Below are 15496 nucleotides of genomic sequence, written 5' to 3'. Positions count from 1 at the left end.
CGACGGTTTTTTGTGACAGGGTTAAAACGAGCTCTATGGCCCTCGGTTGGAGACGGAGGCAAATATGACCATGTACTGTTCATTAAAATATTAATATCTTGGAGAATCTTGGAGGGCCAGAGGACTAAAACGAGCCATTTGACCAGCCATCGGTTGGAGATGGCCTAAGGGGCGCAAGAGAAGGCAAATTCTAGTGTGTATTGCTCTGCTTATTGCATTCATGGCGGAAACCAGTCTTCGGATTTTTTTATTCGTTTTCTTCGATTTTCAGGGACTGAGAGTAAGAGAGCAATAAACCCAAAACCCCAAAACACAAGCAAAAGTTTTAGAGGAACATCCAAAATTAGCACAGTTTGAAAAACCTATAGTAAAAATGTCACAACTTGAAAAATGTTCACAATGCCGTAAAACTATGTGGCTACTCACATAATTTGACTAAAAATGTAAGAATGAAAGTTAATATTATCCGCGAAGATTGTAAACTTAAATAGTATACATTTGGATTTTACTATTTTGATATGTAAAGTTTTCTTCATACATTTCAAAAGATGTCGGATCAAAACCTCTATTATAGAGATATGCTTGTATCTTCAAAACAATACACAAGATCAAAAGTAGAAAGTGATCATACCAATCTCCCTCCATTCTCTTTACCTGCATTCATTGTCTAGTACAGTTACGAAAATAAACATTGTGATACATTACTCATGCTCCACTTTAATCTCTAACAAAGATTCTCTCTCACTTTTGCCTATTCTTAACACACAAAACTAGTAGTTTTTGAGCTTGAGTGGGTTCAGTTTAGGTTATATTTTAAGTTGTAGACTTTACCTCAATATTTGGAGCGGCTCAGCTCTATAATGTTTTTATTTTCTTTTTCAGCAAGTGGTAGATTGTTCTGATGGTTGAAGTCTTTATTGTCAACTCAATACGTTTAAACTCTCCCCTCTTTTCTTTTATGTAAAATATAGTTTGTATTAAAAAAATAGGAACTTTAACGAAAAGTTTCCAGTACTATTTACTTTAACGAAAAATCATATTTTCACACTAAAAAGTCAATTATGATACTATTCACTTTACCCTTTATTTTGTCGTTATAGTTAGTTTTCAAACTCTTTTAATTAGTTTCTTTAAAAAAAAAAAATGCATTGTAACTTCAATTCCAATATAATAGGAGAAGACAATGGGAGGTGAATTTGAGGTGTTAGGGTTCCAAGCACTTTCTCAACGGTTGTTTGCGCGGGTTGCGTAGGTCAGACACTTCCAAACAAACAACACTGAGAGTTTCTTGTTTTTACAACAACAGCGCCTCTGCCTCTGCCTCTGCCGCCAACCCAAAACCTCAAAACTCCCGCACATTCAATCGCAGGGAAAGATAATCATGGAAGGCAATAGCAATAGCAACGCCAAAGACCAGAACCAAATCGTGGATGTCCGCTCGGTGGTCGAAGCCGTCTCCGCCGACGACTCCGACGCCCCCCTCTACCGAGTCGAAAGCCTCTGCATGCGCTGCGGCGAAAACGTACTCTCTCTCTCTCTCTATCTCCCTCTTAATTGCTTCTTAGGGCTTCTCTGTTTTAATTTTTATCATCCGATTTGTTAAGTTTATTGTTGATTTCAGGGTACTACCAGTTTTCTGCTGACTCTGATTCCACACTTCAGAAAGGTGTGCATCTAATTCTGATCAATTTCGCCAATTTCTTGTTCTTTCTGTTGTTGCTGTGTGTAAATGAAAGTGTTTGTTGGTGTGCAGATTTTGCTTTCGGCTTTCGAGTGCCCGCATTGCAATGAGAGGTAAAAGTTCAAACTATGTGATGATAGTTTGTTCAATTTTTTATTGCTGAGTGAAGTTTTTGATCTTGTATGTTTTGTTTTGCTGCAGGAATAATGAGGTTCAGTTTGCTGGTGAGCTCCAACCCAAAGGTTGCTGCTACCAGTTGGAGGTGCCTTCTGGCGACCCCAAGGTTAGACTAATCAAAATTTTGTTAATTGACATTATATGGATCATTTTATCTCTCATTTGTGTCTCAAATTTGCGGTATTTAGCTAAGTTCACAAGAAGTACTTATCGTATTGAAGGCACTAATAAGTTATACTCGCAAAATCCTTATCTTTATGTTTATTTTGCTTTTCGTGTTTGGGTCTGTGTGTGCATTTTTATGATAATCTCAAGTCACAACTAATAGTATGTGCTCTAGAAGTCTGGTTTGATTGAAGTAAGTGATCGGTAATGGAAATGGAGATTGAAATTATACTACACAATGCGATACATGATATTTTCGCTGAAGTGTATTGAGCATTCCCCCTCCTTCAGGATTGCAGAATTGATGAACTTTTTCTGTGCAGATGCTTAATCGACAAGTGGTGAAGTCTGAGTCTGCTACTATTAAGGTACTTGAGTATATCCTGCTTGAAGTTCAATGTATTAATTCTTTTCCATTTTACATTTCTGTAATGTACAGTTTCTTTAACATCTTCAATTATGTTGACTTTAATAAAATAACTTGTTTTTGTTGTCTTTATATTATCCGAGTTTAGCTGGAGAGCTTATTGGATTTGTTAGTTCAGAGTAACATAATCATTATTCATTATTGTTAAAAAAGTTCTAAATCTTGAATTGGTTGAATGCTGACTTACAGTTTCTAGTGGTAACTTTGATTTAATGTTGGTTAGTTAGCTAGTTTAGTGGTAAGGTTTTCACATTCTGGCTGGGGAGACTGGGGTTGGATCCCAGTAGTGGCCCATCGCTTTTTTCTTTGTGAGATAAATGAATCCTGTTGAGTTGAGTATATACTGTACATAAGTACTTCCAGATCTTAGCTAATTAGGTTATCAGGTGGTATAAAAAAAATATAAATTGTAGATTTTATCTGTTGTTTTTAAAAAAGAGCTGCAGATAAAAATTTTGACCTAGAGTTTCCAGTCTGCTATAATATATCCCTTTGTGGTGCTAATTGACACTAATAGAAATGATAATGTTTTTCGTATTTATTATTTTATAATTCCTCTTACTAGATGATCAAGAAGAACGATAATAAAAGGCTACAAAATTAGTCAAACTAAGATTAATTTTATTTGTTCTTATTGCTTGTGGGATTGTCTATAATATCTATTTCTATAAGTTAACAAAAATGTATTGAGTTGTGCATTCTCTTTCATTTGTGTCCACAGATTCCCGAATTGGATTTTGAGATTCCTCCGGAGTCTCAGCGTGGATCTCTGTCAACGGTATTGTTTTACTTCCCCCTCTTCTCTAGTAGAGTTGTACAAATTGCTGCTTAGTGGATTAGCTCCATTCACCTGGATTCCTTTCTCTTTTTTGGTAATTTTGTGGTTGGTAGTGATATCTCATTTTTTACTTGTATGACTTGTGGTCTGTATTCAACAGATTGTACATTGAAGCATTTTGAGTATAACAGATTTCTTTAAGTTCTCTGTTTTCCTTCAGTCAAGGCAATCATTTTCTTTTACCCCCTTTTGGGACTTGCGGACCGTTTCTGTAATAGTTGAAAGAGTAAAGGTTTGATTTAAATTTGTTTATATGCAAAAGGTGCTGACTGAAAGTAAATCTATTTGTCACTGGCTCTAGCCTTTGGCACATATTTTAGGCATATGTGCAAGGGTGATAGAAACTTCTTTTCGAACGACTCCACTCAAAGTTGTTCGGGAGCATATGCTCCTATCAACTTTACACGGGACACACAAAAGAAGTACTTTGATCCTATTAGACGGGGGAGGGTGAAGAAGCTAGGACAGAATGGTAGAGTTCAAGAGAGCAAAATGCGTTTAGGAACGTGGAATATAGGAACCTTAACGGGAAAATCTATGGAAGTAGTGGAAGTTATGGTGAGGAGAAGGATAAATATTATGTGCCTACAAGAAACTAAGTGGGTTGGTAGTAAGGCAAAGGATCTAGAAAACTCAGGGTTTAAACTTTGGTATTCGGGCACAAATAGAACGAGAAACGGTGTTGGCATCATCGTGGACAAGACCTTGACACAAGATGTTGTAGATGTCAAGAGGGTAGGAGATAGAATCATGGCAATCAAGATTGTAATAGGACAAGAACTTATCAATGTGATTAGTGCGTACGCACCTCAAGTAGGGTTGGATAAGAGTTCGAAGGAGAAATTTTGGGAAGACCTTGGAGACTTGGTGCAAGGAATTGCTCAGACGGAGAAGTTATTTATAGGAGGAGATTTAAATGGACACGTGGGCAGGGAGACAGGCAACTATGGAGGTTTTCATGGTGGCCATGGTTTTGGGGAGAGAAACGAGGATGGGGAAGCTATCTTGGATTTTGCAATGGCATATGATCTCTTCTTAGCCAACACCTTCTTTAAGAAGAGAGAAGAACATGTGATCACCTACAAGAGTGGGTCGTCAAAAACACAAATAGATTTTCTCCTAATGAGGAAAGGAGATCGTATAACTTGTAAGGATTGCAAAGTTATACCAGGAGAGAGCGTGGCTAATCAACATCGCTTGTTGGTGATGGATGTACATATCAAAAGAGTGAGACAAAAGAACAAGACTTGGAAGTGCCCAAGGACTAGATGGTGGAATCTAAAAGAAGAAAAACAAGTCATTTTCAAAGAGAAAGTAATCACCCAGTGTGTGTGGGATAGAGAGAGGGAAGCTAGCCAAATGTGGGATTCCATGGCTAGTTGTATTCGAAAAGTAGCAAAAGAGGTATTAGGAGAGTCCAAAGGTTTTGCCCCACACCAAAAGGAATCTTGGTGGTGGAATGAGGAGGTACAAACAAAGATGAAGGCTAAGAAGGAATGTTGTAAAGCCTTATACAAGGATAGGACCGATGAAAATGGTGAAAGGTATAGAAAAGCGAAGCAAGAAGCGAAGAAAGCTGTGAGAGAAGCTAAGTTAGCGGCTTATGACGATATGTATAAGCGACTAGATACCAAAGAAGGAGAGTTGGATATCTATAAATTAGCTAGAGCAAGGGAAAAGAAGACAAAGGACCTAAACCAAGTGAGGTGCATCAAGGATGAGGATGGAAAGGTTCTTGCTACAGAGAACGCGGTTAAAGACAGATGGAAATGTTATTTTCATAATCTTTTCAATGAAGGACATGAAAGGAGTGCTTCTTTAGGGGAGTTGAGTAACTCAGAAGAGTGTAGAAACTACTCTTTTTATCGTAGAATCCGGAAGGAAGAAGTGGTTGTAGCTTTGAAGAAGATGAAGCATAGAAAAGCAGTAGGCCCAGACGATATACCAATCGAAGTGTGGAAAGTTTTGGGAGAGACAGGTATAACATGGCTCACTGACCTTTTCAATAGGATTTTGAAAACGAAGAAGATGCCAAATGAGTGGCGAACGAGCACTTTGGTGCCTATCTACAAGAATAAGGGTGACGTACAAAATTGCATGAACTATAGGGGTATTAAGCTAATGAGTCATACAATGAAGCTTTGGGAGAGAGTCATTGAGCATAGATTGAGGCAAGAGACACGGGTTTCGGACAACCAATTCGGGTTCATGCCAGGGCGCTCAACCATGGAGGCAATCTATCTCTTACGAAGATTGATGGAAAGATATAGAGATGGGAAAAAGGATTTACACATGGTCTTTATAGATTTGGAAAAAGCGTATGATAGGGTCCCAAGAGACATTCTTTGGAGGATTTTAGAGAAGAAAGGAGTACGAGTAGCATATATCCAAGCTATAAAGGATATGTATGAAGGAGCAAAGACTGCCGTAAGAACTCATGAAGGACAAACCGAAAGCTTTCCCATAACTGTAGGATTACATCAAGGCTCATCCTTAAGTCCTTACCTTTTTGCGTTGGTAATGGATGAGTTAACAGGACATATTCAAGATGATATTCCTTGGTGTATGCTTTTCGCAGACGATATAGTGTTGATAGATGAAACTCAGGAAGGGGTAAATGCAAAGCTTAACCTTTGGAGAGAAGTGTTGGAATCTAAAGGTCTTCGCCTAAGCCGATCAAAGACAGAATATATGGAGTGCAAGTTCAGTGCAAATGGAGGCCAAAACGAGTTAGGGGTGAGGATCGGAGATCAAGAAATACCAAAGAGCGACCGTTTTCGTTACCTAGGATCTATCTTGCAAAAGAACGGAGAATTAGATGGAGATCTCAACCATAGAATACAAGCTGGATGGATGAAGTGGAAGAGTGCATCCGGCGTGTTGTGTGACCGCCGTATGCCACTGAAGCTCAAGGGAAAATTTTATAGGACGGCAATAAGGCCAGCGATGCTGTATGGCACAGAATGTTGGGCGGTGAAGCATCAACACATACACAAAATGGGTGTAGCGGAGATGAGGATGCTTCGTTGGATGTGTGGGCACACGAGAAAGGATAAGATTAAGAATGAGGATATCCGGGGTAAAGTAGGAGTAGCCGAAATTGAAGGCAAGATGAGAGAAAATCGGTTACGGTGGTTTGGACATGTGCAACGAAGGCCTACTGACGCTCCGATTAGAAGATGCGACTATGGGACAGAGGTTCAGGGCCGAAGGGGTAGAGGAAGACCTAGAAAAACTTTGGAAGAGACTCTAAGAAAAGACTTAGAGTACTTGGATCTAACGAAGGACATGACACAGGACCGAGCACAATGGCGTTCTAAGATTCATATAGCCGATCCCACTCAGTGACTTGGATTTTCCAAGTCTCCAATCGAGAAGTTTTCCTCACTCGGGAAATTAAGGGAACACTACCCCAACCTACATGCTCCACTCAGAAAGCTTCAACATACAAGCTTCAACAAAAGAAAATTCAAAGAACTTAGCGAAGAAGGTTTTGGTGTATTTAACACAATACGTTGAAATGAAGGAAAACTTATTTATTGATATCCCCGATAAGCTACAAATGTGTACATATACATGAGTCAAAATAAACAAACAAGAGGGAGCCTTCACAAGGGTTGCTTAGGAGAAGTCTCAGCAGTCGGTAGAGCCCCAGAAAGAGAAGGCACCGGAGGGGGATCATTCGGAACCTCAGTACTGGACAGAACCCTAGAAGGAGGAGGCATCAGAGGTTGATTATTTGGAGCTTCATTACGCGGTACAGCTCCAGAAGACGAAGGCAATAAATGCCTTTGGAACAAACCCACAAATCTCTGATGATCAAGTAAAACCTGACCATCAGTTTCCTTCATCTGGTCAAGCTTCCTCTTCATGTTTGTAGCATAGTCATGTGCGAGCCGGTGCAACTGTTTATTCTCATGCTTGAGCCCTCTAATCTCCTGTTTGAGACTCATCACCTCAGCCGCCAATGATTCAACTTGGCGGGTTCGAGCAAATAGGCGTTGGGCCATATTAGACACAGAACCTGCACACTGAACACTGAGAGCCAGCGAATCCTTAACAGCTAACTCATCAGACCGTTTGGAAAGTAGTCTGTTATCTTTGGGAGTGAGAAGGTTCCTGGCCACCACCGCAGCAGTCATATCATTCTTCATCACGGAATCCCCAACGGTAAGAGGACCAGTAGGGGAGACGAAGGATGGGCGCCATATGTTGTCTGGAGAAGGCGGGGTTGCCTCTTCAACAAGGTTCAAGTCAAAACGACGGTCGGAGGGGCCAGACATTTTCAAAGGTGTTGAAGAGAGAAGAGGTTGGACAAATCAAGATCTTAGAAGTGCAAGAATGGAACTTCTACTGGTGGAGATTCAAGTGTGCTTTGGAACTTAATGCCAGCCCCTATAAAAATCTGCACTCGACGGATCTTCAGAAATCGAAGAGGCGCCTGCTCAGAAATCGAAAAGGCGTTTGCTTTCTCAAAAGCTGGGCTGCTTAGAGACCACGAGGGTTGATCTCAGAAATCGAAGAGGCGTTTGCTTTCTCAAAAGTTAGGCTGCTCAAAGACCACGAAGGCCGATCTCAGAAATCGAAGAGGCGCTCGCTTTCTCAAAAGCTGGGCTCCTCAGAGACCACGAGGGCTGATCTCAGAAATCGAAGAGGCACCTACTTTTCCAGCCTTGTCAGCACCTGTCACACGCACACTCAGCTTTGCGGAAATTATGGGCATTCTGTCGAAGACTTCTGAGGAAGTATAAAACACATGAATCTTACTGTTCAATCACCCACTTCCCACACGCAACACTAGCTCATGGGTACCACAGATAACTTTGCCAAAGTTCTCTGCCAAAATTGAGCATGTAAAGCTTGCAGCTCCCACTACATCGCTCTGACCAAGAAAGGTAAAAGAATAGCAAAGAAACAGCACTAACAAAGTTTAGACCCATAAATTTTGAAGGTCTAGCTACCATATTATTACCCACAAGGGTAAAGGAACAGTACCACTGCTGGATAATTGGAAAGTCCCTGTGTCAACCTCTGTGCTTCGTGGCAAGGTAGACTAGCAAACATGCCCAACCTTTACTCACACTCGAGAAAACACTACCAATAAGATTGCTTGCTCCAAAATCGAAGAGGCACCGTCCTCCGAATCTCGAGAGCCAGACTCCTAACATGACTACTTTCTCAAAAATCAAAGAGAGGGTAAAGGAACAGTACCATTGCTGGATAATTGGAAAATCCCTGTGTGTCAACCTCTGTGCTTCGTGGCAAGGTAGACTAGCAAACATGCCCCACCTTTACTCACATTCGAGAAAACACTCCCAACAAGATTGCTTGCTCCAAAATCGAAGAGGCACCGCCCTCCGAATCTCGAGAGCCAGACTCCCAACATGATTACTTTCTCAAAAATCGAAGTGACACTGCTCTCCGAATCTCGAGAGCCAGACCCCCATCATGATTGCTTTCTTAAAAATCGAAGATGCATCGTTCTCCGAATCAATCGAAGAGACGCTCGCTTTCTCAAAAGCTGGGCTGCTCAGAGACCACGAGGGCCGATCTCAGAAATCGAAGAGGCCCCTACTTTTCTAGCCTTGTCAGCACCTGTCACACGCACACTCAGCTTTGCGGAAATTATGGGCATTCTGTCGAAGACTTCTCGAGAGCACAGACCACTTTTTCAAAGTGCTCTGACAGAGTTAAAACATGTGAAGCTGGCAGCTCCCACTACCGTGCTATGACCAAGCAGGGTAAAGGAATAGCATTACTACTTGTTGTTAGGGAGACTCCTATATATGTCGACCTCCATCCCCAACGGACAGGCAGACCTGCAAAAATGTTCAACCCTTCCTCATATTTGAGAGGGCACTCCCAACGAAGCCTTTCGAAATATTCAGCTTTCTTTCCCCCCGATAATACCTTTGCAAACAAGCTATACTAGAGCAAGAATATCTCATATCATCAGGGTTAAAAGCAAGAGTATCCCATATCATGCTTTTTCCCTGTCTTTTCCTTTGGCCTTGTTGTTACCTGCAAGACAAGGAGAAAGAGAGCAATCAGTCAGCACTTGGAATCAAGCTTCCAGCCAGGAACTGACTGCCTGGAACCCCTTACCTGATTACTTACCTGGCATTGCTCTCGAGTACTCATCTTCAACATCTTATGTTTCCAGGGAAGATACCGCATCTGCTTGAGGAACAGATAGGGCAAGTGCGAAGGATACAAGGAAGCATGTGGAGACAAGCGTAACAGCACACGTGCCGATACATCCATTACTCTGTCAAAAGCAAAAGTATCCCATATCAGCAGGGTCGAACGTACTCTAGATTTGATGGACTTGTTTTGACCCTCAAATTCTTCAGTCGGCTCTGGAGGAAACCAGAAAACCCTCCAGCTCAGTTCAAGAATAAGCCTGTGGAAAGTTACTTCTTCAAAAGCAAAAGTATCCCATATCATCTCTTCTCATCTTTCTTCTCTTTATCCTTCATGCTGCTGCAAGATGGGGAGAAGGTGAACAATCAGCCGGAGCTCTGATTGCTTACCTTGTCTGTCACCTCTTTCAGCAGATCCCCTAGCTCGGCGACTTGGGAGACTCCTACTACATGGTTTGTATCGCGCTTGACCAAGCCTGAAACTACAAGTAAGCTTCAAGTGAAATTGATACATTACCTTGTGCATCTCCACCAGTTAAAGATACCACCCCTGGATGGAGGAAGAGTACTTCCAGAGAAGATGCCACATCTACCTATGAGACAGATAAGGCAAGTCAAGACGATACCACACTCCGATACTTAGAAGTTTCGTTATTACGAGATCATTCTCTCACAATATTTCCTAATGTCATTTGTACTAAATCATTCACTTGTACTCACTAAAGGAGAGCTTGAACCTATGTACTTGTGTAAACCCTTCACAATTAATGAGAACTCTTCTATTCCGTGGACGTAGCCAATCTGGGTGAACCACGTACATCTTGTGTTTGCTCTCCTATCTCTATTCATTTATATACTTATCCACACTAATGACCGGAGCAATCTAGCGAAGATCACAAAAAGCGACCGTTTTTGCTGCCTAGGATCTATCTTGCAAGAGAACGGAGAATTAGATGGAGATCTCAACCATAGAATACGACCTGGACGGATGAAGTGTAAGAGTGCATCCGGCGTGTTATGTGACCGTCGTAGGCCACTGAAGCTCAAGGGAAAATTTTATAGGACGACAATAAGGCCAACGATGTTGTATGGCACAGAATGTTGGACGGTGAAGCATCAACACGTACACAAAATGGGTGTAGCGGAGATGAGGATGCTTCGTGGGATGTGTGGGCACACGAGAAAGGATAAGATTGGGCATGAGGATATCCGAGGTAAAGTAGGAGTAGCCGAAATTGAAGGAAAGATGAGAGAAAATCGGTTCCGGTGATTTGGACATGGGCAAAGAAGGCCGACTGACGCTCCGGTTCGAAGATGTGACTACGGGACAGAGGTTTAGGGCCGAAGGGGTAGAGGAAGACCTAGGAAAACTTTAGAAGAGACTCTAAGAAAAGACTTAGAGTACTTGGATCGAACGGAGGACATGACACAAAACCGAGCGCAATGGCGTTCTAGGATTCATATAGCCGACCCCACTTAGTGGGAAAAGACTTTGTTGTTGTTGTTGTTGTTGTGCAAGGGTGATAACTAGGAAAATTAAATTCCTTTTATTTATTATCTTTTAGGATGGGTAGGCTTAAGTGGTTGGTTCTCCCTGTATCACCTTTTTAATTATGTAGTTTTGTCTTTGGTGTATAATTTCTCATATATTTGTACCTTCAGTTCAGTTTTTTTCTTATATTTTTTTTCCAGAAGTACCTACCTTCCACCCCCACCCGAACCTCTCCCTTTCCAAACATCTTATATTTGTGTGATAATTTAGGTTGAGGGGATATTGTTACGAGCAGCAGATGAATTACAAGCACTTCAAGAAGAACGCAAGGTTCATATACGTCTTACAGTTATTGTTTAATAAGATAATATAGTTTTTTCTCAATATTTACTTGCTGTCTTTTGAGTTTTCAGAAAGTGGATCCTCAGACTGCTGAAGCCTTGGACCAGTTTTTGTTAAAGTTGAGAGCCTGTGCTACAGCAGACTTGTCCTTCACCTTCATTCTTGATGATCCAGCTGGAAACAGCTTTGTTGAGAACCTGTAAGAGATTCTCAATTTTGAAAAGAGAACCATTTTGTTATAACTTTGGTCCTTGGGGTCCGTTCTATCAATAATTCAATATACAGTTTAAGTTGGATTCACTTTTAAAAGGAATGCAGCTAATGTCTCATAAGAGACTTGCATTTGTGGTGGACTCAGAATTTTTCTTCATTGTTGCTATATTTTGACACTTAATGTTGCTTTCTGTTCGAACCTTTCACTGGCTGAGGGTATAAAATGTTATTTGTGCAGGTTTGCTCCATCCCCTGATCCATCATTGAGTATAAGGTTTTATGAGCGAACTCCAGAGCAACAAAAAACATTAGGGTATGTTGTTGATGCAGCATCAACAGAAGCGGTTAGCACTTCTGACCAAGTACAAAGAGTCCCACATGGCTCAATTGGAGCAGCAGCTGGTCATCGGGCCATTGCTCAGAGTAATAGTGCTGAAATTGCTGAATCTTTGTTTCGATACACAGCTCCAGAGGAGGTACACATTTATTAAGTGTTCTATGCACTACAAGTCTGTATCTTTTCAGCATTTATAGATTAGATTTTGAAATATTTAGTGAATATTTCCACTGTTTGACAGGTGATGACTTTCCCATCAACATGCGGAGGTTGTACTGCTAGGTGTGAAACTCGAATGTTTGTCACCCGTATCCCTTTGCATCTTTTACCAGTCTTCAGATATTTGAGTCAATAAGTTGCTTCTCTTTTATAGCTGATCAAATGGAACTGTTTTTAGTCTTGTGAAAATGGATTTTCCTCTTTAAACCAATGGCCTATCTGTAGATCCCACAATAACCGGAAAAGAACACATCCAAAGAGAGATTAAAACAATCCAGTTGGTTGCTAAAGAAATTTAGGATACCTTTAGAACTTCTTTTTGCAATATTTTTTTTCTTCTTAACCATTTACAGACATTCCATATTTTCAAGAGGTAATTGTCATGGCATCCACCTGTGACAATTGCGGTTACCGCAATTCTGAGGTTTGTACTGATCTGATTATTTTCTTTTTCTCTCTTCCATGCTTTGTTGTTAAATTAAGCTCTCTTGTGCAGTTGAAGCCTGGTGGACGAGTTCCTGAGAAAGGAAAGAAAATTATTCTTCGTGTGAAGAATGTTAAGGATCTTAGTCGTGATGTAATAAAGGTCTATTACCATGTGCTTATCATATCTCCTCTGTATCTTATGATGTCTATTACCATGTGCTTATCATATCTTGTCTTTATCTTATGATCTGTGCATATACTACTTCCATTTGCCCGTATACCAGTAACGTGTAGCACTTGACATTGCTTTCCCATGGTTGAGTTCTAATGGTTCCGATTAGAGTGGTTGTTGGCTGAATCTTTAGAGAATTTTGCTGCAATTTCTGCACAAGAATAAGGAACTTTAGATTTCCATCAGACAGAAAATTGTGGAAAAGATGGGAGAGTATGGACTGTTTTATTGGTTTATCAATGCTGTAAAAATAAAGGTTTTGTTTTGCCATTGCTTGTGGTACTAACTACTAAGTGATGTACAGATATATACTATAAGAATGTGACAAAAAGTGTATTACAAGATTTTTTTTCGTTTGCTCAGATTAGTTTGTTTATATGGTTATAGACATACATACAAGCATCCTGAATGTGGAGAATAACAATATCAACTTAAGATGTGATACATGTGTGTTGGTTTCGAGTCCATGAGATGTTAATACCTTTATTTTTAGTATGAAGTTGCAAACCGTCGTCTGACAAACTATCATGCTGGCTCAGTCAGATACTGCGAGCGTAATAATTCCAGAAATTGAGTTGGAGCTGGCTAGTGGCACTCTGGGAGGGGTTGTTACAACTATTGAAGGCTTGATAATGAAAATTAGTGAAAGTAAGTGCTGATATTTCTGTCTGTGCTGTCCGTGACATGCTGTGCTTTCTAGTTTATGATTCTTTTAATTCCTTATGAGTACCTTAAAGAGTGGAATTTAACTTTGGTATCTGTTCTAATTACCTGGAACTGATATGGCTCACCTGCGTTCTGGTTTTGAGAGAGTGACTTTATAATTTGTTTTGCAGGTCTTGAAAGAGTGCATGGATTTAGTTTTGGAGACAGTATTGATGAGAATAAGAAAAGCAAGTGGCTAAATTTTCACACAAGCCTGAAAAAGGTACTAGATGGCCTTTCACTGGAACATGTATAGAAAAGAAATATGCGGTCACAGCTTTTAATTTCTGTATTATTCTTTTTCATCAATGCATGGAACATACTAGATGGACTAAAATTTTTGTGCCAGAAATTTATTCGAACATTGTAAAGATGGCATAAATTTCTAATATGGATATGTTCTTTTTCGTAATGGCTGCGGAAAATTGGTTTGCTTTATTCTATCTTTTTTTGTAGTTGTCTTTTTATGTATAATTATGGTGGCTTTACTTTTTCCACAGACAATATCAGTTTTTCCCTTAACTTCTCTCCCTCTGCTGCAGCTTCTGTGTTTAGAAGAGCCTTGGACTTTAATTCTTGATGACGCATTGGCTAATTCTTTTATTGCACCAGCGACTGATGATATAAAAGATGACCATCAGTTGATGTGTAAGACTTCTTTCTTCCATCTCAAGTGTACTTTAAAAATTCAGGTTCCTCCTTAAAAAATGTCATAGTTAACACTTAACAATAGTAGAGGATGATTGCTGAGTCGCTGACAATCATATATGTGACATGCGAGAGAGAACTTTTTTTCCTTGGCTGGGTCAAGAGAGGGTTTTTTGTCTGTTCATTTAGATTCTGCAACGTCTATGTAATCGAGTTGTTTTTCTACATTGTCACTACATATACTTGCAAAAAGATTCTTAGAACTACATCAGTTGTGTGTCGCTGTATGCATCTCAAGTTGTGTGGTGTCTCACAAACCTAACCTGGTAGGCATCTAAGCAGTTTTAGCTCCCTTGTTCACCACCACCAATGAAATTGGTTATCTGTTTCTGGCGGATCTACAGTTTTCTTGCAGACAATCTTCAAGTGCGATAATGATTTAAGTCACGGTAGAACTTGGAGAACACTATTAAAAACTGATGTCAAGTCATATATCTCCGCCAAACGCTTGTGTGACAAGCAGACCTCATATGCTTACCAGTTTTTTCATTTGCATTTTATTTTAATTTTTCTTTCCGAGTTCCTTATATTGTACTGCTTGTTCGTTCGTTTAGCTGATTAAGACACCAGTCATTGTTTTCTTATGCTTGACATTGTTTTCTTTGGTGCCGGCTGACTCCAGTTGAGGATTATGAGAGGTCATGGGAGCAAAATGAAGAATTGGGTCTGAATGACATCGACACCTCTTCCGCTGATGCTGCTTACGATTTGAAAGATGGTGCTGTAACAGAGAAGTCGGCGGTGTAATTCTATTACCCTTTTCTCTTCCCATTTTTTCCGACGGGAAAGGAATGCTATGTACTAATTCGAGCTTGTGTAACTTTACTATGTATGAGCTCATGCTGCTATGTGAAATTTGCATGGAATATTAATGTCCATTTCTATGGTACTAAATGATCGAACTTGACAAGGGGCCAATGTTTTGGTCGGCAGAGGAAAGGGATCCGGAAATCCTCTTCGGATCCCTTCCACCAAGTTCATCAAGGTCACAAATCCAGATCTTTGAACTTTGATCCAACGGCTAAAATTATTATATTTTTTTAAGTAGGCCTTTGTTTGTAGTTGTTGAATCAAATTTTAAAGACCCGGATTTGTTGTCTTGGTGGACTTGGTAGAAGGGATCCGGAGAGAATCGCTTTCCCACTAATAGTTCCTTATATAGCTTTATGTAGGCAATAAAATATTAAAAATTTGATTTCGTAATAATAATTTTAGTTTAGCTCATCCATCAAATAATTTATGGTTACGTTATTGCTTATTTAATGGAGATTTTTTACACGATGACTAAAATGTTTGATGATGGACAAACTTAACCATCACTTTTATCGATTTCAAATATCAAGAATCAAAGTAGAAGGTTATGCCATCATTTTTAAAGCTAAAATGCCACC

The 15496-nt window shown here is 40.1% G+C and overlaps 1 protein-coding gene across 1 annotated transcript; it reads left to right on the top strand.

The window, feature by feature from the left end:
• Positions 1-1160: 1160 nt before the first annotated feature.
• LOC103413869 (uncharacterized) lies at positions 1161-14999 on the top strand. The gene is made up of 16 exons (XM_029110170.2): positions 1161-1522; positions 1622-1666; positions 1754-1794; positions 1883-1964; positions 2347-2391; positions 3172-3228; positions 11194-11253; positions 11337-11464; positions 11717-11954; positions 12057-12123; positions 12388-12458; positions 12531-12620; positions 13232-13340; positions 13529-13620; positions 13940-14045; positions 14728-14999. Exons 1-16 carry the CDS (start codon positions 1382-1384, stop codon positions 14850-14852), a joined length of 1497 nt encoding a protein of 498 aa, XP_028966003.1. The 5' UTR covers positions 1161-1381; the 3' UTR covers positions 14853-14999.
• Positions 15000-15496: the final 497 nt, after the last annotated feature.

Source organism: Malus domestica, chromosome 10 (assembly GCF_042453785.1).
Source record: "Malus domestica chromosome 10, GDT2T_hap1".
NCBI classification, from domain to species: Eukaryota; Viridiplantae; Streptophyta; class Magnoliopsida; order Rosales; family Rosaceae; genus Malus; species Malus domestica.
Note: the sequence above shows the minus strand (reverse complement) of the source record. Positions and strands in the feature narration are given on the sequence as shown.